Source organism: Diabrotica virgifera, chromosome 6, assembly GCF_917563875.1.
Source record: "Diabrotica virgifera virgifera chromosome 6, PGI_DIABVI_V3a".
NCBI lineage: Eukaryota > Metazoa > Arthropoda > Insecta > Coleoptera > Chrysomelidae > Diabrotica > Diabrotica virgifera.
This window is the reverse complement of record NC_065448.1, coordinates 162,442,711-162,468,606: the sequence shown is the minus strand read 5'-3', so window position 1 is coordinate 162,468,606 and position 25,896 is coordinate 162,442,711. Positions and strand designations below refer to the sequence as shown.

The following is a 25,896-nucleotide window of genomic DNA, read 5'->3' as shown; positions in this document are numbered from 1 at the left end:
CATGTGATTTGGTCATGGAGTAAAATTACATGTTTACAATGTGTGATTTGTCATAAGCATAGTCATCCGGCTCGTCATGGGACAAATCACGTGATAAACTATGTAGTGTAAAGTCGACTAACACTTAGTACAGGCTTTTTTTCAAGAAAGACAATCTATTTTCTGGTTTCTTCTCTTCATAACTCTGTTAGGTTTAATATCGAAATTTTATCAGGTACAAATAATAACTGGTATGTATATTGTAACGAAAAATATATTTATAATAAAAACAGTCTTAACATATTTGAAACAATACAAACAAGGTAGAATGATTTATAATTTACAGATTACTTTCAACCACGGTCCACATTTCGTCTTTTCTCTTACTAACATCCATTTGCTCAGTCTTCGGTCCTAGTACAACCTTTCCCGTCTGTAACATATTGGCTGGACCCAAATATTTCTCAGCTACCTCTGTCAGATCATTCTTACCAACGCTCAACAATTCCGCCCTGTATCGCTGTTTAATATCTGTCGTTAGTCCTTTTAAAAACTCTTCATTTCCTTTCGAACTTGGAGGTATTGGAGTATCAACCGACTGAAAAACGCCTAATTTCGCTTCGAATATGTCCTGAGGAGTGATTTTGTCTATTTCAGATCGTAACCAGTTGTAGGTGTTATCAAAAACATCTAGCGTATCTAAATTTCTGGGATCTCTGTAACTAAAGAAAGTAAATACTCCGTCGGATAGTACTCTCGCACCCCCTCCATATGCTCCTTGTTTTTCCCTGAGTTCTGGATGTAAATACTTAGATGACAACAATCGACTCAAGATCTTTAACTTCGCATAATCCGCATGAGTAAACGGGACTGTGAGTACAGCTTTACTACAGTAATTGACGGGTAAGTTGAGGACATGGTGTTGACAATTGACAGCTTCAGTAGGACTCCACACATCACCGACTATGTAAGTGTCTTCGGATTGCAGATGCGGAACAGTTGCTTGTGGAAGAGTGCCAATGAAGTTTTCGTAAGTACGAATAATATCTGTTTGATTGTCTGGCGTCAAATTCAGTGCAACCCTAGAAAAAGATATGGTGTTAAAGAATTTGATACAATTTGTACAATTCAATCATAAAAATATAAAATAAGTATCAAAATGTTGGAAGAACAAAATGGATTTCGTGCTCATACAGGAAGATCGTGCACTGATAATATATTCGTTCTGCAGCAGGTAATCGAAAAACGGAAGGCAAAGAATATCTACCCACCTATTGATTGTAGATTTAGAGAAGGCATACGATACGGTACCTTTGAAAAATACTGTTTCAAACATTGACGCAAGTAGGTCTCAGTAGAGAGTATGTGGATGCTATCGAAAATATATACAAAAATGCAAGAAGTGTCGTTAAAGTAGGAAACTTTATATCTGAATCATTTCCAACAACAAAAGGGCTTAAACGAGGATATTGCCTATCTCCGACCTTATTTCGCTGGTACCTATGATTAATGTGATTCCTAATACATTTTCAGTGAAAATAATAACTCTTTGATAAGTGTTGGCAATACAATTTTTTTATATGCGTGTCCGCGAAGATTATAACTCCCAAAATATTTATGACGAAAAGATTTAGTTCTTAATAGATGCCGACGAAAACAAGTACTTCCCTTTCTGTTCTAGCGAAAAAAATAATTCCTGGAAGATTTACAGCGAAGGAATCATTTTTCAGTAAGTGACCACAATAAAAAATTTTGTTAATGTACCGGCGAATACTACAATTTTCAAAAGGTTGTGGGGAAAACAATTACTTCTCTATTCGCGGTGTACAAGTACTTGGAAGGTATACGTGAAACGATCGTGCGCGAATAGCGGAGAAATCTTGCAACTATTCTTACATAATTCATATTGTCAATTGAAATTGTCAAATTGACGTACATTTCATATCTATTGTTATTGAAGAAGAAAAATTATATGTTGCTCCACAATATTGATATGATATGCAATTATTAAATAAAGGTAAATTCAATTAATTGTATTTTGCTTGCAGTACCGCATTTTAATAACTAATTTTATTTACTACATACAATAGGGAACTTGCATAAAATTTTAAATTCGAAAAAAATGTTATAAATCACAACAGAACATAATTTAGAACCTGTATCAAAGATAAAAAAGTTTTGTTTGTCTTTCGTTTGGCCCCTAAAGACGACTAAAAATTCAACTTATACCAGCCACCCCAAAACGCGTAGTGACGTCACAGGGTTGTATGTTTACATTCTACACCAATTGTATATATAATTTTAAATTAGACATTATAAACGTCAGTAATAAATACAGTTATGTGACGTTTAAAAGTGTTTTTGATCGTTTGAACTATTCATAGAAAATGCGTACTTTTACAAAATAGTTTTATTTTCAATAGTAAACCTTCTTTCCTTTCCTTCAAAAACTGTATCAAACTCCAATCTCAACAAACTGGTATATATTATTACAACGACATACGATAAATGTCATTAGAATATAAATAGTTTTCCTTTATTCTTCGACGACGAGCTGGCCAAATACCCAAGTAGGCGGAGGCCAATAAACTAAAGAAGGAGAAGGAGAATATACCTAAATATAACGCTGTGTCTAGGTACACGCTAACGTGTACGGAAATTAAAAAATTAGAGTGTCAGAGTGTTGGAATTTGTTTAATCGTGTTGTGTTTACACTTTAATTTTAATATTGATTAGTGAAGAGATTTCTTATTTTTTATTTGTTTAGGTTTGTTTTTAAATTAACTGTGCAGTGTATACAATTATTTAGTTGTTTTAATGAGCTTAACAACATTTTAAAACAGTATGAAAAAGTTAAGAGACTATAAATTAATATATATTTTTTTAGTTATAAGTGAAATAGTATTACCGTCCAAAATTAAAACAAAAGGAAGACCTAAAGCTTTCACAATAATAATTAACTTGTTCTGAAGCTATTTCCCTGTGGCATTTTGGTAATCAACTATTCTAAATGGGAACTAAGCCACAATTTAACTAAAAAAATGATTTTATTAACGTTTCGACGTCTAAATCGGACGTCGTTGTCAAAATACAAAATATTATTAAATTAAACAACAATGATGTTGCTTAGTAAAAAATTTTTTCTAATAATTTATTTAATCTGACTAATTTTTGTATTTTGACAATGACATCCGATTTGGACGTCGAAACGTTAATAAAATCATTTTTTTAGTTAAATTGTGGCTTATTTCCCATTTAGAATAGTTGATTATAATAATTAACTTACGTTTAAAAATTATTTTAACAATATTTTGTACGTGTCATGTCAACTAAATACATATATTTATTTTGCTAACCTAAATATACAGGGTGTAACAAAAATACAGGTCACAAATTGAATCACATATTCTGGGACCAAAAATAATTCGATTGAACCTAACTTATTTTAGTACAAATGTGCACACAAAAAAAGTTACAACCCTTTGAAGTTACAAAATGAAAATTGATTTTTTCCAATATATCGAAAACTGTTAAAGATTTTTTATTGAAAATGGACATGTGGCATTCTTATGGCAGTAGCATCTTAAGAAAAAATTATAGTGAAATTTGGACACCTCATAAAAATTTTATGGGGGTTTTGTTCCTTTAAACCCCCCCAAACTTTTGTGTACGTTCCAATTAATTTATTATTGTAGTACCATTAGTTAAACACAATATTTTTAAGACTTTTTTGCCTCTTAGTACTTTTTCGAGAAGTCAGTTTTTATCGAGATATTTCGAATATTTTTCAAATCCACCACATATTTGTATATGGTTAAGTACGATTATGGAGACTTGGTAATAATATGAAAATTTATTTAGGATTTACATTTTTGGGGATATTTTGAACCATATTAATAAAGAAGCCATATCTCGATAAAAGGTGCCTTTTCGAAAAAATACAAAGAGGCAAAAAAGTTTTAAAAACACTGTGTTTAACTAATGGTATCGCAGTAATATTTTAATTGGAACCTACACAAACATTTGGGGGGTTTAAAAGAACAAAACCCCCATAAAATTTTTATGTAAACATATTGAAAAATAAGCCTTAACTCGATAAAAACTGCCTTATCGAAAAAATACTAAGAGGCAAAAAAGTTTTAATAATATTGAGTTTAACTAATGGTACCACAATAATAATTTAATTGAGACGTACACAAAAGTTTGGGGGGGTTTAAGGGAACAAAATCCCCAAAAAAGTTTTATAGGATACACAAATTTCACTATAATTTTTCTTTCAAGATGTTCCTGCCATAAGAATGCCACATGTCCATTTTCAATAAAAAATTTTCAATAGTTTTCAATATATTCGAAAAAATAGATTTTCATTTTGTAACTTCAAAGGGCTGTAACTCTTTTTATGTGGATATTTGTACTAAGGTAAGTTAGGTTCATTCGAACTATTTTTGGTCCCAGAATATGTGATTTAATTTATGACCTGTATTTTTGTTACACCCTGTATACTTTTACATTGATTTATTACAATTAAGTTTTGAAACATCTGAAAGTTCTGCTTCCCTTCCCTTAACAAATATTTTTCTATCAAACAAACACTAAACATATCAAAATAGCTTGTACCAAAATATACAGTCATTGCGCACGCTAAATAATGACGTCACTGGCTTGATGAAGTTTAATTCGCGTGTACCTAACTTTTTTATTTGCGTACACGTTAGCGTGTACCTAGACACAGCGAAATATAACCATAATAACTAATGTAAAACTATGTGACGTCACGGGTCGTTTGAACTATTTTATACCGCAGAAGACTTTAAATATGTATTTCTAAGTTATTACGAGTTTTTGAAGCGTGAAATTTTGGAAATCTCATTTTTAAACAAAACTGAACATTATTATGTAATAAAAAAAAATGTGCAAGTTCCCTATTGTTTACGTTTTAATAACATAACCTGAATCTTATTTTTTCTTCTTATTATTTTTTTGGGCTATGGCCTTGACAAGTATCCAGTAACCAGGACTAATATAATTGGCCAATATAATTAAAAGTGCGAATAAAGTTGCAGAGCGTAGAAATACGTGTCGCTTTGCCGAACTTGCACGGTCCCAATAGATATCGGCGAAAAAAATTATTGCTATTTACGTGCCCAACAATATTATAGACCGGACAGTATCGTCGCCCCAATTCACCAATGGATGGACAGAAAAGGATGGCGGTCGAAATGCGAGACGTGGCAGAGGCTGTAGGAATCTCGCTTATAGATAGATAGTATCAAAATGTAATATTTGAACTTGAAAAGACATTTCGATACAGACTGATATTCAAAGATAAGAGAAACGATAAGAACAAGGGGAAGATGTGAACGTTAGAAAAAAAAAAAGAAATTTGAGCTTGTTCAAGCATGATTTTTAATATTGCAGTTGTGTGTGTGACAATATGTACTTTGTTGTCGGATGGTCAATCAGAAGCTGACTTAATGAGAGTTCTGACATTTTCTGACAGTTCCACGTAACCTGCATTTATATAGGCCAGGATTTGGACCTGCGATTCATACATTATACAAGGGTCTGTAAGCCAATGTATAAATATAGTCGTATTCCAGCCAAGAGGCAGTCCAATTTAGGTTTCCCTCTCTAGGAATTCCTAACGTCTCTACGTTAGGCTCTAGCTTGTACTCTGCTCGTCTTATTCTGCTATTGGACCAGTATTGTGTTTGCGTCTCCTACCTATTCGGTGTTAAGCTTCAGCTAGCATTCTGCTCGTCTTCTCTAAGCTTTTGGACTTTAACTCCACTTCTTCGTTAATAAGTGTTCCAAATTATTGGTGGCTTAAATCTTACCCATTATCACCTTTGGAGTAAATCTCTACGATTATGTATTCTGACATCAACCACACCCGCGCACCCAAACTTCTTCCTACCTACCAGCTACGATGAGGCGAACTCTCCTTTGTCGGTAGGTATTCCTCTGATAGCTGTGATGGTAGATCTCACAACCATCTAAAATATCAGTTGCATCAAGATCTGGAACATTTTCTAGAGCCAAGCCTAGAGTCTTAAAAATCTGAACATGGTCACTAAGTTCTTCTTCTCATTGTCTTATGCTTTTTCTTGACGGAACGACTTGCGAGTCTTCAAACTTGGAGCGTAAGTTTCTCTTCGTGTTATTTTCAAGAATTCTATCAAGCCATTCGATATTCCGATCCGGTTTATTTCACTAGCCACTGTGAGTTAAAAGAAATAAGAAAGAGCATATGCATGGCTAACCGCTGTTATTTTGGCCTAGTCCTTCAACTTAAAGGAAGACGTATGTCAAGAGCAACAAAGCGCAAACTTTATAATATACGCTGTGAGCTCGTAGGTAGAGGGGATATTTAGAAATTCGCGAGCGCCAGTAGTGGCAAGTCTGTAAACGTTTACCGGAAATTTGACATAAATGTCAAAGTGATTAATTTAAAATTAAAATTAAAAACATTAATTATAATAAATATTAGTTGGTCAAAGCTGTGGTATATATTTTTACCTTAAATATACTTACGTTTTAAATGCAGAATTTAAGTTTCTTTAATGTTCCGTAATATGTACTTATAAATTAATCTGCGCCATCTACACGATAATTGTGAAAGTATCCGAAATAAGAAATTCATATTTTATCAATAGAACGTCAAAATGATTAGCAAAATCTTAAAAAAATCGATTACAATTTAATTACTATTTTGCGTTGTAAATATTAAGCGATAACAATTAAATAATAAATTTAAAAATTACCAGTGAAAGTTGAATTAGTAATCCGCCAGGAGCGACACCAGCGAAGCTCAGAGCGTATAAAACAATCATACTGTCAGTGCTCACGTACAGATCGGAAACATAGGCAAGGACAAATCGAGATGAACAGTGACTACGAATCTTTGAAAGAAAAGTATTGAAAACCAAATATGGCAGAGTTAACGAACAGGGTCTGTGGAGAACACAATATAATTTCACTCTATAGACTGTTTGGTGATGCAATCAAAATAAACCGCCTAAGATTACTGGTTCGAATAACGAACTTAGAATAAACAACTCATTTTTTGACCACAAAGACCAACACAAATGTACATTCAATAACACCCGTGGACAAAGATATATGATAGATTATGTTGTAACCAACAGAGATATACATCGCTTAGCGGTAGCGACCATAGCTTAGTATTATGTAAAATAGGAATCAATATGAAATATTTCACACCCAAGAGGGCAGCACCAACACAAACAAAAATCAAAGTCGAAGGACTACATACGGAATCCACGGAATACTTATACAGGAAAAGAATATCAGAGAAGATTGCTGAGAATGAAATATTAGAAAACGATAACATCGATGAAAGCTGGCAAAAACCCAAAGATAACATAATCAACGCTGCAACAGAATCACTTGGAGAGAGAAAAGTAACGAATACTCACATATTAAAGAAGAAAACCCCGTGATTTAGAGAGGAAGTTAAGATAAAATGTGAAGAAAAGAAGAAAGCCTTTTTACAATACAGAACGAAACAAACACAACAGGCATACAGCCACTACAAACGAATCAGAAACGAAACGAATACTTTATTGTGGCAAATAAAAAGGGATCACTGGCAGAGTTTCTCAAAACAGATGGAACACAACTTCTACGGAACACAAAAAGAAGTATGGAGAATGATCAGAGGGCAAAGAAAGGAGATGAACGAATTAATAAAAGCGAAACACATTCAGAAGGAAACATGGGCAGACTACTTCCGATCTCTATTTGCTAAAGGCGACGATAATGAAGCACCAACACCTGAAGATACAACAAACGAAGAAATAAACATCGAGGAGGGAAAGGTAAAGGAAGCATTAAGAAAATTAAAAAATAGAAAATCTCCTGGAGAGGACAGAATATCGAACGAACTCCTAAAGTACGGAGGAGAAGATCTAACTAAACAACTATTAAAACTAATACAAAAAATAATAGAACAAAACAGAATAACACAAGAATCGAAATCAAGCATCCTAACACCTCTCTTCAAAAAAGGAGACAAATCGAACCCGGAGAATTACAGAGGAATTAACTTATTAAACACAACATTAAAATTAACAACCAAAGTGATAACAAACAAATTGAATGAAATTATAAAATTAGCAGAAGAACAACAAGGTTTTAGGTCGGGAAGGTCATGAACTGACGCTATATTTATAATGCGATAAGTTCAAGAGAAATCGTTGGAATACAACAAACCGGCATATTTATGTTTCGTGGACCTTAAGAAAGCATTTGACAGGGTCACATTAAAGGACGTTATCCATTTGTTATACTCGAGAGAGGTACCTCTAGGAATAATTAAAACGATCGAAAACATCTACCAGAACAACACAATAAAAGTAAACGTGGACGATGAATTAACTGACCCAATTGAAGGCGGCAATGGGATAAGACAGGGGGATTCCTTGAGTCCTTTATTGTTCAACCTGATCATGGACGAAATAATAAAAAACGTAAGAACTAAAAAGGATACCAAATGGGAGAAAAACAACTCAAAATAATCTGCTATGCGGACGATGCAATACTAATCTCTCAAAGTGAAGATGATTTACAACGTATGCGGCACCAATTCAACATAATCTCCAGAAAATTTAACATGTTAATTTCCTCCCAAAAGACAAAATGCATGGTTATAACAGCAGATCCAATAAGATGTAAATTGGAGCTGGAAGGTCAGATAATAGAACAAGTGATGGAGTTTAAATACCTAGGCATCACACTATCTAGCTACGGAAGGCTCGAAACAGAAGTAGAAGATCAAGTGAATAGAGCAAACAGAGCCGCAGGTTGCCTGAATGACACAATATGGAGAAATAAAAATATCGGAAAAGAAATGAAAGGCAGAATTTACAAAACAGTAATCAGACCAATAATGACATACGCGGCAGAAACACAACACGACACAGAGCGGACAAAAAGATTGCTCGAAACAGCGGAGATGAAAACCCTTCGAAAAATCGATGGTAAGACTCTATGGGACAGAGCTAGAAGTACAGATATACGACGGAGATGCAAGGTGTATAAACATTAATAACTGGGTAAGAAACAGAAGAATAGAATGGAATGACCACATAAGCCGAATGACAACAAAAGTTAGGGCAGCGAGAGACGGTTCTCCAATAGGAAGACGATCAGTGGGAAGACCACGAAAAAGATGGAACGACAACTTACTAGAGGCACATTGAAAAAACAGACAGTCATGTCTATACAAAAAGAAGAAGAAGAAGAAAATAATGACTGGTCCACGTTATGCAAATAGATGAGAGTGATCCAGCTAAACTAATTATGCTAAATAGACATTGCGGAAGAAGAAAGGTGCGACATAAACTCAAATATCTGGATAATGTGCAGGAATATTCGAGGGAAATTTGTGTAAAGGGATGGAGAAAACAGATACTCAGCAAGGAAAGATGGAAGAATGTTTTGAGGCAGACCAAGGCTCACAAAGGGCTTAAGCGCCAAGTGATGACTGTGAGTAATGTAATTTATTCTTATTACTTTCTGCTTGGGGGATATTCATCATTGTATCAACCATTTCAGTATCTTCTTTATAAAAAACTATAAAAAATTGTGTTCATCTATGTATAATCCCTATTGCATTGTAAATACTTCCCATTTTTTCTTGTTGTTCTCTAACATTTTCTTAAGGAAAATTGTCCGAATTTAATGTATAATTTGGATTAAAAGTAGATTGATGTAGCATGATGTTAATCTTGCAGTTAAATGTTGTTCAATTCAGTTGGTTCACGTAAACTGAAATAGTAAAAGATTTTTCTTTAAATGAGATAATGGGAATGCTATATAAATCCATAGACGTATATTACTTGTTTATCTTGATCAAGTAAGGAAACACATTCTACAAGTGTCGAAAGAGTTAAGAGTTAATAATGTTTTTTCCGAAACCTTCCCGCCCACTCTTTTCCAATAATTACCGTCCTGAGCCCGACTTTGACATCTCCTTAATTGTCGCTCCCGTGGATCGTTTTTTACCTCTTTTAAACACTCCTTTTTAGACTCTGTAACGTTGCAAACTCACATCTTTGATATTTTTTTTTAAATAATTATTTTACTTCATTTTCTTTAATATTTTATTAACAATAATTTTCTTCTATTTGTTTTACCAGTTTTCTTCGTTAAAAACTCGTTGGCGCCCTCTTTTATTATCCGCTATTTCCTATCTCTATTTTCATCTAAAATCTAAATCATCATACGGAACGTACTTCATATATTCTAACTCTGTAGATATCTGTCTTTCAATACGGAATATGGTTGCCCATCTACTCTTACTTTGCGCTGTCATGTTAATGAGAGCGACAATTAGTAATGGAGGGGCAAAATTAATCTATTTAAAGAGATGAGCCTATAAGGCCCCATTTATTTCATTAGACCATATTCTCTTGGGGTAAAAATACATAATATTATATTTTAATTACATTTCTACATCTAACAGTAATTTTCATATATGCACGTGTAAATCAAATTTTAACTATTCCCCTCATCTTAATTCCATTTAATTTACCTTTGCCAATTACTACTTTTTACGATTATTTGGCAAAGGCTCGTTTTTGGGTTTTCTTCTTGATGTTCGATATGTGTTTTTATCTTATAGTTATTTGGGAATAAATCAACCTTTCTCCCTTCTGGAGCCTCAAGCCGTCAACATCACCGGTGATGCTACTTATAAGGCGAAGACAACATGACATCTAGATAGACTACAACGACTACCATCTCCAGCTGCAGGGGCCTAGGGCCGAACATCTGCCCAGGTCTACAAGAAGTCTACAGCAGTACCATTCGACATCAAGAAGTTACCGTCGAACCAGATACCAAAAGCCATAAGTATAATCCAGAATTGTTAGTTTTTGGCAAGAATTTGAATGTATTTGTTAATGCATTTAATAAGTCATATTTTTATTATATCTTTATTGAACAAATAAACATGATTGGTTAAAAATACTGTTTTGTTTGCTTCATTCTAAATTTTCAGAGTTCATATCTAAGATTAGGAAAAGACGAACACACACCCTGAGAGACTGTGCTAGGCTGGGGTGAACGATAGCTATCTTAGTTGGTTGAGGTATTATTTTCGAATAGTATTTCAATTAACTGGGGTAGTCTATTATATTTTTCGTTTCAACTCCTACATGTATTCATTATATCCACCATTACATGTATTATAAATTTCGCAATACACCTATAGACCGTTTCACGTTAAGAACGGAACGTTGCAGAGATAGGACTACGTATACGTTATGGACGATAGAAGCGCGCCGATGCCACGCCGTCTGATTAGAATGAATCTTATATCGATAGTCTAGTAGAAACACGTGCCTGAGAGTATTGGCAACAATGATCTGCATAAGCCCAAAGTTCCGTTCTTAACGGGAAAATAAAGTATAGTACCTATACAAAGTATGTGAGAAGTTATTTGATATTTTATCACGTAGAAATGTATTACCGAGATTTTAAGTCAAAGTCAAAAGTGAGAGACGTTGCAATGTCTAGTGATAAAATTTGGAACTTTACAGGTTATTGAACAACAAATCCACAAAAGGATGAGAGTTGAACGAAGCAGATAATCTATTAACGCTCATGGAAATCCAATAGAGAAATGTATCGACTGAAATGGAGCTCTCCTTAAAAAACATGACAAAACCGCACAAAGAGCAGTGAGAGGAACAAATAGAGCCTATATGTCGTAGAGACTCCACTTTCTTAGAAAGTGTTACCTTTCTACTTTCGTCATCTTATTTTAAACTATACATAACTAATTCTTATAGCTTATAGCAATAAATATATAATAAGTATTTAAATACTCACCTCATTTTCTTCTTGTCAAATAAAATCTCAGCTATATTCAAAATTTCTTTGAGTATAGCTTTGTAGTTGGATGTACTGACTAGACTCTTCATGTACGATATATGTTGTAAACCACTCAACAGTTCCACTTGATACGCAGTTCCCGAGACAAGACTCGAAGCTGCCTGCATTGCATATACATGTCCAGACTCTGTTATACCATTTGACAAATTTGACATGTACAATTCTACTAGCATCTTAAACCTGTCGACATCTTTTAGCCCTCTCATAGTGAATAGCTGATTCCAAATGTCCCACATACTTTCAACGTTTCTTTCTAAAGCGTAACTGCTAAGAAGTAGACTCGGTTGGTAAGTGTGCAAGCTGTATAAACTTTCTCCAATATGACTGTTCAATGTCAAACCACCTGTCTTTCTATTTATCAGACTATCGAACTCTTTGTAGTTAAGCTTGTCAGTACCTAATTTACTAATAGTGAAGCAGAATAAAGGTAGAAGCATCTGTTGATCTGGAGACAAATAATTTGTGTTGAGCATTGCTTTAAAATACACTATTCCATTTGAATTCACTTTGTTGATTTGGGTGGGTACGTTGTTCAAAGAGACTTTTTCCATATCAACTTTTTCTACATCAGAACTAATATCGTCAATTAACAAAGTTGGTAAAAGTTCAGTTCTTGTAGGTTCCATCTGTTGTTTTTGTAGTTCTAATGCTTTTTCATGAATAACTTTCTTATCTTTACTAGACAAACCTTTGGTCTTTTGCTTAATCAGCTGGTTTTCTGCTTTGGCTAATTCAGCTTCAAAATCTTTGTCTGCAGACATTGTCAATATAAGTTTATGTTGGTTATCTTTGAAAATCTTTCTAACGTTGTCTTGCAAAAAATTCGGATTTGTTTTAATGTCTTGTTTCAATCTGTCTATCCATTTCCTACTTTGTAAATGTTCTATTATGTTTTCAGTGTGATTCCAAGCCGTAGAAATACCAAATAAGAGACCTAAACCATAGTTGCTACTTTCGTGAGCCAAGGACAGTTCGTAACTGTGCAAAACCATTTCAATGTGATGGGGTTCAAATCCTTTTTCTATAACCTTATCCACTGTTTGTTCGAAAATAGATATCACTTTATCAAAATCTTCTTTTTTAACAGACTGTAAACCTATTGTAACCATTCCATCTCGAGGTTGATTATCAAAGCCAGTGCTAGCAGTGAATCCCCCAGAAATATTAGGCTCGATCATACTTTGATAAAAAGGAGCGTTCGGTCCTTTTATCAATAGATTTGTCAAGAAGTCAACTACTAATGTTTGATAAGCGTCCGTAGTGTCAGAAGCTAACACCGATATTGAAATTGTATTCTGCTTTTCGAAAGGGGCGCCCAAAACATCATAACGGCATTTTATGTGTTCTCTTTTTGCGGCCTCCCATCTCTTCTCCTTGGGCACTACTGTATGTGTCGGGGGTGAGTATGCATATTTGCTTAAATATTCTTTATCAATGTATTCCAATGAAGGTAATAGTGGAAAGTTTCCGTAAGAAAAAAGTCTGCTATTACTCGGATGGTAATGTTGCTTGTGGAAGTTCTTCAAATCGTTCCAAGTAAGGTTTGGTATTTCTTGTGGGTCTCCACCGGATATAACTCCGTAGGTATGAGAAGGTAGAATAAGATTTTGTAGTTTTTGGCCAAGTATCGAGTCGTTTGAAGCAAAAACTCCCTTCATCTCGTTGTAAACAATTCCTTTGATAATAATATCGCTGTTTACATCATTCGGATCAACGTTTTCGAGTCTCCAACCCTCCTGCATAAAATCGAGTTCCTTTAGTTGTGGTCTAAATACTGCATCTAGATAAACTTTTTGCAAGTTTAGGTAATCCGTATAGTTTAACGTGCTGAAGGGATACATTGTATAATCAGGTCCAGTCATAGCATTCATAAACGTAGCTAAAGATCTGTTTAACATTTTAAAAAACGGATCACGTACAGGAAATATTTCCGATCCACATAACACGGTGTGCTCTAAAATGTGCGGCAAACCAGTGCTATTCATCGGTGTCGTTCGTAAATTGACAGAAAATACATTATTCGAATCATTCCTATATAAATGCAGGTACTGGGCTTTGGTCTTCTCGTGTAATAAGTACAAGGCGGTCGTTTTCAGCTCGGGAATACTTGCTATGCGTTTTGCTTCGAATCCGTGATACTTTTCTCCAACTTTAAACAAATGTATATCGGAGGTAGATGCTTGTCTCGATTTTGCTAGATTAGTTACTCCTCGAGTTATTCTTCGGTAAATATCGAGAGTCGTGAAGGAAGTTCTGCTGATTTTACTAGACCACATGATTGATCTACAAATAAAAAAATTACAATTGGATATTTTTATTTATCCTTATACGTTCAGACGAAAAAATGGTAAAAAACCAAGAGTGAATGTTTTTAGAACCAAAAAACAACCCAATATGATACTGGAAGGAAACAAACGGAAACGAACTCCACAGCAAAAACGGGCAATTAATATATGATGTTGGAATGTGTTGTGACGAATTACCGACCGTAAATAACAGGTTCCGTCTCGACAGAGCATCACGTAAGCAGACATCTGGAAGGATGACTCATCAGACGAGCGAGGAAAAGATTTCTCGAGAATGATCGCCCACGCATTACTAAAGTTGGGCGGTTCCGTTTTTCTTGAACGTTCAAGAACATGACTTGTATTTTTGTATTCAATATAAATAAGGATGGATTTTTTAGGAATAGTTAGTCTGTAAGAATAAATTCGTGTGTACTGTTATATAAATAAAATCGTATATAAATACGAACCGCTTGTTTCCTTGTAATTAAAAGTTATTACAGTTAATAACCGCTACGTTATATAGTATAAGATGTAAATAAATATCAAGAAACTTGAAAGGGTCCCATAGACGTACCTCTATACTTAAAAAGCATACATGCACATATGCACAAGTATATTGAACAAGTATACTGGAACGTGTGTTGGGTAATACTTGCACAAGTATGTTAACTGTACCAGCGACATGAGACTTGTGGACATTTTGTAATTTGTACTTGTGAAAGACTTCTATAAGTTTGACACAGTTGAGTTTTGACTAATCATGTAGACGTACGATATTCCGGTAGAGTAGTTGGTTCCAACGATGACATGGTTCAGGTTTAAATTGCGGCATTGTGCATTCATACTTGTACGTGTGTCGTCGACACATATATTCGGCATACTTGCACAATAAACTTGTATATGTATACTGTCTAAGTATACAGGTACGTCTATGGGGACCTTTACAGAATTAAAACGATAGAAATTAACATAGTGGTACTTACTCGAATAAAGAAAAAGGGTCAAGGAAACAAAATAATAGAATATTATGTTCACTACTACAAACAGCGGAGTAAATAAAGAGCAAAAAAGGAGAGAGTTTCCGTACCAACAAGAATAAAATATAATAATTATGTCAAGGATTGAACAGCCATAAATGAAAGAATAATGAGTGTAGACATGAAAATAAAAGGAAGAGATGTGGCCATAATAGGAGTATATGTCCCCATCGTAAAGGAGAAGAGAAAGGTCATTTCAAAGAAATTGCATAAGAAACACTAGAAAACGTAAACAGTCAGAAATAAATTATATTGATAAGAGATTTTAATGCAAGAACTGGAAGAAAGGATAATAAGAAATACTCTGCGAGGCATCATCATCATCACTGGCTCGACAACCCTTTCTGGGTCTTGGCATGTTCCAGGATTCTTCTCCATTCTGATCTGTTTCGTGCTTTTTCTCCAGCTTTTTATTTTTAAGGTTATTATATCATTTTCTATTTGTTCTAAATATCTCAGCTTCGGTCTTCCTCTTGTTCTTTTCCCTACTGGCATCTGTTTGAATATTTTGTTTGGTATTTCGCCTTCTTCCATTCTTTCTACATGTCCCATCCAACGCAGCCGCCCTATTTTAATGAATGTTATGATATCCGGATCCTGGTATATTTTGTATAGTTCAAAGCTGTACCTTCTTCTCCAAATTCCGTTTTTCTTTTGTGCCCTTATATATGTGTCGCAAGATTTTTCTTTCAAAGGTGGCTAGCAATGTTTCCTCTCTTTTAGTGAGTGTCCAGGTTTCTGAGCCGTATGTGAGTACCGGTCTTATTAAGGTTTTGTATATTTGGCATTTTGTTTTTCTTGCGACGACTCTGCGAGGCATAAGTTAGGGATATATAGATAATTATGCTCAATTTTAAAGTTGAATTTTTCGTGGATAGATTAACGGATTCCGCTATTTTTTTTTGTTATTTTAGATTTTTCTTTAGTATTTACGCAGTTATGCAAAGGTTTGCTCAAACTTCTTTTTTGTACTTATACCGGGTGGAAGAAATGAAATGTTTTTCTTATGTTAAGTTTGAGACACCCTCCAAGGAGGACGAGGTACAAATATGAGTATACATCAGAATCGTATTGTAGTCACTGTTTTATGAACATTTTGTTTTTTGAATATTCCTGATATCTTTAGAAACAAAGAAAATAGGTAGTTTTACTATTTATCATGTGTTTTAACTGAAACAAAACTAAATTAACAATAAAAAAAATAACAGCTAACAAAACTTTAAAAACAGAAAGGCACATAACGTACACAGTTCTTCTCGACACCTATTCTTTGTCGACCAGTTAAGCGGTATGCACAGCGCAATATAAGAGAGACGAGATGTTTAATGGAGGCTCTGTGATGTTTTGGGGTGGAATTTCCTTGACAGTAAATAGGGAGTTGGTTTCTAGGTGGAGTCTCTTTAAATAGCGAGAGGTACATTACACAGATTTTTTTTCTTTTGACACCCAGTTTCTTTCGCACTATACACCTACAGGAAATAATTTCATCTTAGTAGTATGATAAGACATGGCCACATCACTTATCGCATGTCATCGGTTAAATCACATATTAAAGAGTAAAACCGTTTGTTTCTTTGTTATTAAAGATATCAGAGAAATTTAAAAAAAATATTCACAAGACATGACACTACAACGTAATATTGATGTATACCCACTTTTGTACCTTTTCCTCCCTACAGGATGTCTCAAAGTTTTGTTTTGGTTAAAACACATGTTAAACTACAAAACCGTATATTTTCTTTGTTTCTGAAGGTATCAGGGACATTCAAAAGCCAAAATGTTCACAAAATATAAGACTACAATATGATTTCGATGTATTCTCACATTTGTATCTCGTTCTTCCTACAGGCTGTCTCAAACTTAACATAAGAAAAACACTTTTTTCCTTCCACCTGGTATAAATACAAAAAATAAGTTTGAGTAAACCTTTGCACAACTGTCTAAATTAATACTAAAGAAAAATCTAAAATAATAAAAAAAACTAGCGGAATTCGTTAATCTGTTAACGAAAAAATCAACTATGAAAATGAGCATAATTTTCTATATCCCTAACTTATGCCTCGCAGTATAGAGAGCAATGAACATATCAGTATGTTAAGATGTTTTAGTCTAATGAAAACTCAACGTAAAACTTGGGTACCTGGGGATCAAAAAAGTGCTAACGGATCGTGCTAGCGAATTTGTGAATATGAATATTTTAGGAAAACATTAAAACAAACAGAAAAGGCGTTTGGACGCAACAAACTTGTAACCACATATTAAAAATGTGATGAACCAAATCATAAAATATTAGCAAACCATAAACCATAGTGTTATGTCTAAGATGCCGATGATACAAATAGCCTACAAACGATCAAAGATCCAAGAGGACCATTGTCCATTCTAAAAATTTACCTCATTTCTTAAAAAATAGTTGCATCTATAAATAAAAAATTTCAATAAGTATAGATTCATACCAACAGAAAGAGTGCTGTACAATGGCATACATGATCGACAAATAATATCCTCGGTTTGCAGCTCCAATCACTACCGTAATGTCTGCCACACTATCATACAAAACATCGGGGAAAAATAACTCCGCAGCCTTTAACAAACATTGCCATTCAAAACAATGTATCATTACATATTATGTAGTTTGTGTTTCAAAAGTGGATTATGTATTGTAATGAATGTAATGTATACAAAATTATTTTGGTTGCTTTATAGACTAAAACAAACGCCTTTGTTACTGTAAATGAATATAATATGTTGGCGATTGGTATTTGACAAAATACATTTTATAAATAAAACACTGAAAACTACTGTTTTTTAATAGTTATTTATGATATAAGTGTTAAAAGTACACGTTTAAGGCACGCATGTGAAAGTTTGCAGAATTAGCGATAGCGAGTTCTGCAATTCACATGAGTGCCTTAAAAATGTACTTTTTAACACGCATATCATCCAATATTTTTTCTACAAACGTAATTACAGGACAATATCTACAAAAACTTTTACTTGAACTTTACTGACAGTCCATTTTTATATTTTTTGACATTACATCAAAATTGTCTATACGGTCAATACGAACTGCAGTGCCTTAAAAATATTTTAAAGCACTAGTGCCTTAAAGTAGCATTTTTAACGCTCGTATGGAGTGCTAAAAATTGCATTTTTAACACGGTTGTATAAAAACAAATTTATAAACATGATAACTATGTACCTTAATGCCTATTATCTGTATCTTTAATAAATCATTTCAGACGATGTCAGAATACAGCTAAAGATATATATACGTATATATAATATAGTGTCAACAAAGATACACTGCGGGTCAAAATTAACGCATAATTTTAAAAATCCTGGTAAATCAAATAATTTGAATATTTCGATTTATGTGATAATATATTATTGTTACGTCAGGTATATTGTACACTATATCGAAAGAACAGCAAAAAATGATGATTTTATCATTTTTTGCAAACAAATTAAAAATATGCTAGTTGTGCTTCACTTTAATTCAAATTTAGTTGGGTTGTAATTGTAATATATTGTTATGAATAATCAAAGGCGTTTTTCAAGTTTATCAAGTGTTTTTTCCTTTGAAATGGACCACCAGCAGCAAGAAAATCAAAATTTGTCAGAAAGTGACTGTATTAGAATGGATATTCTTCACGAAGAAGGATACCGTTAAGTTGAACTCGCTGAACAGTTTAATGTCACTGAGTCAATCACTTCAGGAATCTTAACATGTTTCACTGTTACTAGAACTAACTCGAGAAGATCCGGTCAAGGCCGTAGAAGGGCTACAACTTTTAATCAAGACCGGTTTTTGACACTTTGTATACTGAGACAAAGGTTTCTTACCAGTACTTCCCTACAAAATGAATTTTTGGATCGTCATAAATTAATAATCAGCGAAAATACAATAAGTAAAAGACTTGCCACAAACCACCAGAGATCATAGAAAGCAAAGATTTTCACCCCTTTTTTGCAAAAAAATTCATTGTTTTGACTTCCGAGTTATACAAAAAACTCAAAAATCAATAAAACAAAAAAAACTCAAGAGCGTTTGGTTGAGAAACTCATAAGGTAATAAAATATTTTTGAATTATTTCTTTAACATGATCCAATGATGATTTCCGATCTCCACTGCAAAATCCATTGTTTTTTGAGGTGTCTTCAAAAATTTACCGCCATTGGCTTATTTTTCAATATTTTTCCTTGAAGTTGTTTTTGAATGTTCTATGAATTATACTAAATATGCTTATTTAATTTAAAAATAAAATAATTCGATCATACAATGGAACCCCGATAAGTCAGCCTCCGATAACCCGGAAGTCCGGCTAACTCAGCCCGATTTTCATCAGACAAAACAAACATTTTTTCACTTTGACTGAGTTTTTTACCAAGAAATAAACAATACTGGATACAACTGTACGTAATTTAGATGTACTGTGCATATTTATTTCATGTTTTTGCAATTATAATGGAGTTTATCTGTAAGTACACTGTATTTTATTAATACCATATTCTCCGGCTAACCCGGCCCCCCCCCCCCTCCCAAGGATAGCTATGAGGTATCCTTGACAGCCATTTTTGTTAAAGCGTATCGATCATTTTCACGGAAAACATGGCTTCGTTCTTTAGCCAATATTTTCACTGAGGTTTGTCCTAGAACAATAAATCAAAAACCAAACTTATTAGGAAAGTATGCTCTAAAAAACGACCTATGGCATTATTTAATTTCAAACTACCCTTAAGGCCTTAAATGAACCTCAAAGTTTGAAGAGGTAAACTGATAAAATTCCATTTTCAGCATTTTTTTAACAGCATAAGGCAAGCCGATAATGGTTTGTAATTTTTTCTGCAAAAGACATACGTACATACTTTAAATAAAAAAACTTTGAGCTTTGAGACTTGAGTAAATTTTTTCAAAAAAAATCTCAAAAACGTAATTTTTTGAAAAATCTCAAAGTTTGACCCCTTATATCTCTGATGGGGACGGATGAAAAAATTTGAAATTCGGCTGAATGTTAGCCCCTACTAGCAAGTAGAATAAGGAGTAAAAATTTGCAGACTTACGTCATATAGGAGTTACAGGCCTGAAAAAATGGTCAAAATTTGAGCGTTTGCAGGCAGGGTAATTAAAATTCAAATAAACTGTCCAATGAAATAAAAATTAATCTATTTTCACCAGATTTCACAATGAATTCCAATTTATACAGGGTGCTCCAAAGAAAAGAGTTCACCTTGATATTTGGCAGTTATTAGATTTTAAGGGAATGCCGAAACAGGTTGATTTTTATTTTTAAATTACAATTTTTTTATATATATTTCATACCTCTCCATGACGTGTCATCGTCAGTGACGTCATCCACCTGGGCGTGATGACGTAACCGATTCTTGTTTTAATGGTAATAGGGGTCGTTTGTTATCTCATTTGAAAGAGTGTTCAATTCTCTGTTCAGTAGTATATACAATAATATAATTATTTATACAGGGTGGCCAAAAAAGAATTTTTGAATTAAATTAATTGACACAAAAAGTAGAATGTATGTAATTTATTTAACTCAAAATACATTTTATTGCTGTCATAAAATAGAAAAAAAATTATTATTTGGCAAATAAACATTGCTTTTCGCTTAAATTAAATGTTCAAACCGTCAAGAGGTAAGTGGGAGGCTGTTTGTGATTTAATTTAAGCGAAAAGAAATGTTTATTTGTGAAATAAATATTTTTTCTATTTTCTGACAACAGTACAATGTATTTTTAGTTGCCACAAGACCCCTATTCCCATTTAAAAAAATCATCGATTACGTCATCACGCTCTGATGGATGACGTCACGTAGTATGAAATATATCCCAAAAAGTTGCAATATACATAATAAAAATAAAAATGGACCTATTTCAACATTTCCTTAAAATCTAATAGGTAACTAGGGCCAAATATCGAGGTGGTTTCTTTTCTTTAGCCCACCCTGTATAAATTTATATTCATTGTGGAATCTGGTGAAAATAGATTAATTTTTATTTCATTAGACAGTTTATTGGAATTTTAATTACCCTGCCCGCAAACGCTAAAACTTTGACCATTTTGATTTTTGACCATTTTTTCAGGCCTGTAACTCCTATATGACGTAAGTCTGCAACTTCAAATTTTTACTTCTTATTCTACTTGCTAGAGACTAACATTCAGCCAAATTTTAAATTTTTTCATCCTTACCCATCAGAGATATAACGGGTCAAACTTTGAGATTTTTCAAAAAATTACGTTTTTGAGATTTTTTTTGAAAAAATTTACTCAAGTCTCAAAGCTCAAACTTTTTTTATTTAAAGTATGTACGTATGTCTTTTCCAGAAAAAAATTACAAACCAATATCGGCTTGCCTTATGCTGTTAAAAAAATAATGAAAATGGAATTTTATCAGTTTACCTATTCAAACTTTGAGGTTCATTTAAGGCCTTAAGGGATGTTTGAAATTAAATAATGCTACAGGCTGTTTTTTTAGAGCATACCTTTCTAAAAAGTTTGGTTTTTGATTTATTGTTCTAGGACAAACCTCAGAAAAAATATTGGCTCAAGAGCGAAGCCATGTTTTCCGTGAAAATGATCGACACGCTTTAACAAAAATGGCCGTCATCGGCAAACTAAATTTTTTAAAAATAAAATGAATGCAATTTTGTACTCTCTATAGACTGAAGTTTAAAAGGTAGAAAAATAAAAAATATTAAAAATAGTCAAGCAACCACCTTTGAAACATGAAAAAAACATTTATGAGAACACTACATCAAGTATACAACTACATGAAGACACAGAAAAATTCAGCTCTATTAGGTTAAGGAGTTAAAGGAGACAATAGTTCGCGTCATGCTCTAGAGTCAATATTTAAGAACACTCAATAGCAAGATATGGACATCAATATAGATAGAGAAAGATCGTATGTTTGAGGATGACATTTTATTAATTTTTATTAATTGCAGACAACTTACAAGATATAATTTCTATGATACATTCGCTTAAAACTTTTAGAGAGAACTAGATTAAAAATAATTTTTGAGAAAACTAAACGTATAGACAAATCTCATAATGAGCGGAGATATAACTAGTTGCTCTTACAAATATCTGGGATACGAGATCAAACCAACAAATCAGGCAAAGATCAGGAGTTCAAGGAATCTTCAAAAGAATCATGACGCTTAACACATTGAGTATGGATGTCTGATCAGAAGACTTATACTCTGAACGGACAAAAAAATATATATTAAAAATGTGTATAATCAATGGCATAAATTGCATGTCCACACATTGGTGAAGGCATAATGTGGCTCACATGCAGGCGCGGATCTAGAAATTCATAATAGGGGGGCCAGACTTACCTCAAATACAGTGAAGCCACAGGTACCGATTTTTCGGTAGATATACCGAATACCTGTCAAACCTACCGATCTACCTAATTCTCCTTTTTTTCTACCGAAAAATCAAAATTCTTAATTTTAAAATTAATCTGCCGATTTTTTTTTTTCCACCGAAAAATTAAAATTATTAGAAAATTTTTTTTAGCGGACAGATTTGGCAATAGAGTTCAGTCAATTTTCAAGAATTCTTGAATTGTTTTTACTAGCTTGTGACACAATGTGCGAACCAGCAGATACGGATTTACCAATATCAATTTTATGACCAGTCCTTTGTCCTTTTATATTATGATTTTTGGAGTAAAATGTATCTACCTGAATCTGAATAGTGAATACTAAAGGATTGTGGCTTATTTTGATATAGAAGATAATTCCAAACAAAAAATAGTATTTATATTAAAATCTAAAAAAAGGAGAAATTTATTTTGCACCTTTTAACTTACAGTATTTCGACATAACTAAAGAACATTTAAAAATTTTTCTCGTTCTCAATTGCTTCAATATCCGACATTGTTTTGTTTTTAAACGATTATAAAGTGTAAAAAATCATGTTTTTGCCTATAAAACATTCCTTGTAGATTTTAGAGAAACATGTTTCAAATAAATATTCTAGATCTTAATTGTTCCTAATTTGAAATACATAAACAATTGGAGATAATTGCAAAAAACCCTTATTTTTCCAGTAATTTATTAGTTAATAACTTATTACTATTATTTATTACAACAAAATTTTGTAACTTGTTTAAACAATTATACAGCTAAATAAGAATATTTGTATTTTGAAAGATAATAGGTACACATGTGGTAAGTTTTTAAAAAAAAAATCTAGAACAGGAAAAAATATGTTATAAAATATGTTAAAATAAATTAATTCCTTATAACAAAACTAAAGCATCCTTGATATTTAGTATTGCATTAGTTAGACGGCTCTACTCGAGTTACTTTGGATTTAAAAAAATAAAGAAAATTGCTCTATAATACCTAGAAAGCCAAGAAAATACATTTTTTTAAGGTATATTGATTTTGAATGATTTTTATGATGAATGGTGATTATTGATCATTATATGATGATGAATGTAGTTTATTTTTGAATACTCGTACCTAAAGTATCATTTTTTTGCAATGTGATAGCAAAAGAAGCAAAAAATGAAATCTACTGAAATTTGACAATTTCTACCGAAAAAATACGAGCAGTCTCCCAAACTTTTGTTCAAGACCTGTGGTAACACTGCTCAAATATTATATTTTCCAGATTTAGCCATACGACTCACACTTACTCTAAGGATAAAATACACTATGTAATCCCAGATACCTACGGTATCAAAAGGATTGATAGACAATTCATGACTATTAATCTCACTGGTCATTCTTTACCACAAAGATTAACCTTTTTACCATCAATGGGTAGGTACACATGGATTATCTAGTAAAATACAAATTTTTATATCTTTATTGTATCGCAAATTTGAAACGTGACTTTTTATGAGATAAGGTTTATACCCAGTGTAATGTATTTGCATTTTAAAATATCATGATTGTTATTTTTTGAATTGAGAAAAATATTTCCGTTGTTTATGGATCCACCGGTACCCCAACAAATGTGCCTGCAGATTATTTTTCAAAGAAGGGTGTTTTATTAGATTTGATGGCTTCTTTCAATTCTTTGGAAGAGGTTGTTGTGTAATTTAGTGTTGTACTGATGGCTTAAAGTTTAGAGTTAACAGAAAAAAATAATAAATAATAAAAAAATACTTATAGACTACATACAACATGGGGTCCATGGACCCGCTGACCTCCCCATGTATCTGCGCCTGCTCACATGCATGCCATCCGCATGGAATGTGTTAAGGGGAACAGGACAGAGCAGGTAGCTAGAACACAAGATGGATAATGGACAATATGAATCATGCAACAGACTCTCAAAAAACATAAAAGAAGTTGATGGCTACCACCAATTGGATGTGAAAATATAGTGGGAGACTGGCTATAAGTGACCCAGTAAAGACAACATTGGAAGAAATTGAGGGAGGCATACATCCAGCAAAGGATGTGATTAGCTGATTTTGCCTTAACCAAAAAACAATTTACATATTTATGAGACAATTACATATGAGGCGTTCCATGCAAAAAGGTCGAACTCCATTGGTGAGTCAATGGAGAGTTAGCCCTAAAAATAATTAAAATCTGACAATAATGTAATTTTTAGCTATGAACGAGCTCATTTGAAAATTAGTTGCTATCTATAGAATAAAACCTTTAACCCATTCGCTGCCATCTCGGTCAATATGACAGAGAAAGTAGCTTTCCCACAGGCCAGCTCGGTCCATATGAGGGTCAAATTGTTTTTCATTTTCATGCCAGAGACACATTTCCACAAATTTCGTAATATGGGTGACGTAAATATCTTTCATAAGACTTCATTATCCATGCAAATCTACTTCTGCACAGCTTGGCCCAAAGAATGAAAATTTTTTTAAATCTGCAATATACCACTTGGGCTGAACGTAACAAACCATACAAAACACTCTGGCAGTGAATGAGTTAACCAGTTAACTACACTTTTTAACCATGAGCAATTAATTAAATTATTGCTACTCCTATTGGGATAAAAGTAAACTGGTCTTGCAACATTATGCAATATCTTTGAAAATCTGTACCTAAACCTTCAGATTCAGTATAAAGAAAACAACTGTGTGAAAAAATACGAAACTCTGTTTTCAAAAGTACTTGCAATACATTAATATATACTTACCCTAAAATGATTTTTCCTTAGAATTTGACAATGGTATACATAACCTCAATGCGTATATAACATGCAAGTTCTCAACTTAGGGGTCAAAATATTCTGATTCCGTTATTTCAGGACCAGTGTAATTTGCAATTTCCACAAAGAAAACTTTGTACAAAATACTCTTTTCTTCTGTATCCGTCTGTGTTACATTCTAGAGACCAAAATAAAATCAAAATCAAATAAAATTTTCAGGGATTTAAGGCTTACCGTTTCAACTTGAAAAGGTTGTACATCAAAACATTCCGTACAATCAAAAATTACAGCTGCACTATCTGTTGATAATCTTAAATCGCACTTTTTGCACTTATATTCTGGTTCGGGTATTTGGTGAAGACTAATACTGTTTGGATCACCTTCTGATGGAGGAATAAGTGCATAAGTTGGACAGTCGATGTAGGGGTTCTGTAACAAATAATTGAATGCAGAGGAATTCAAAATAAAACAGCAATAACTTACACAAAACGATTTAAATGTAATTATGCAA

General features: G+C 33.2%; 2 protein-coding genes across 2 annotated transcripts in view; both read right to left on the bottom strand.

Annotated features, from left to right (window-relative positions):
- Positions 1–25,521, bottom strand: part of LOC114328378 (nucleoside diphosphate kinase 7) — an 87,397-nt gene extending 61,876 nt beyond the window's left edge. Inside the window, exon 1 of the mRNA XM_050653347.1 lies at positions 25,374–25,521. The gene's annotated coding sequence lies outside the window, so the exon portion shown is untranslated. The remainder of the gene's footprint in view (positions 1–25,373) is intronic.
- On the bottom strand, positions 236–25,556 carry LOC114328377 (presequence protease, mitochondrial). Its single transcript, XM_028277213.2, has 3 exons — positions 25,374–25,556; positions 11,839–14,184; positions 236–1,061 (listed from the first exon to the last, which is right to left on the bottom strand). The coding sequence occupies exons 2-3, from the start codon at positions 14,175–14,177 to the stop codon at positions 320–322; spliced, it is 3,081 nt and encodes a 1,026-aa protein (XP_028133014.1). The 5' UTR covers positions 14,178–14,184; positions 25,374–25,556; the 3' UTR covers positions 236–319.
- Positions 25,557–25,896: the final 340 nt, after the last annotated feature.

Coding starts and splice junctions, on each gene's coding strand:
- LOC114328377 (XM_028277213.2), bottom strand. CDS start 14,177: ATGTGGTCTAGTAAAATCAGCAGAACTTCCTTCACGACTCTCGATATT. Junction 1,062..11,838: donor TTTGACAAGAAGAAAATGAG/GTGAGTATTTAA, acceptor ATCTTTTTCTAG/GGTTGCACTGAATTTGACGC.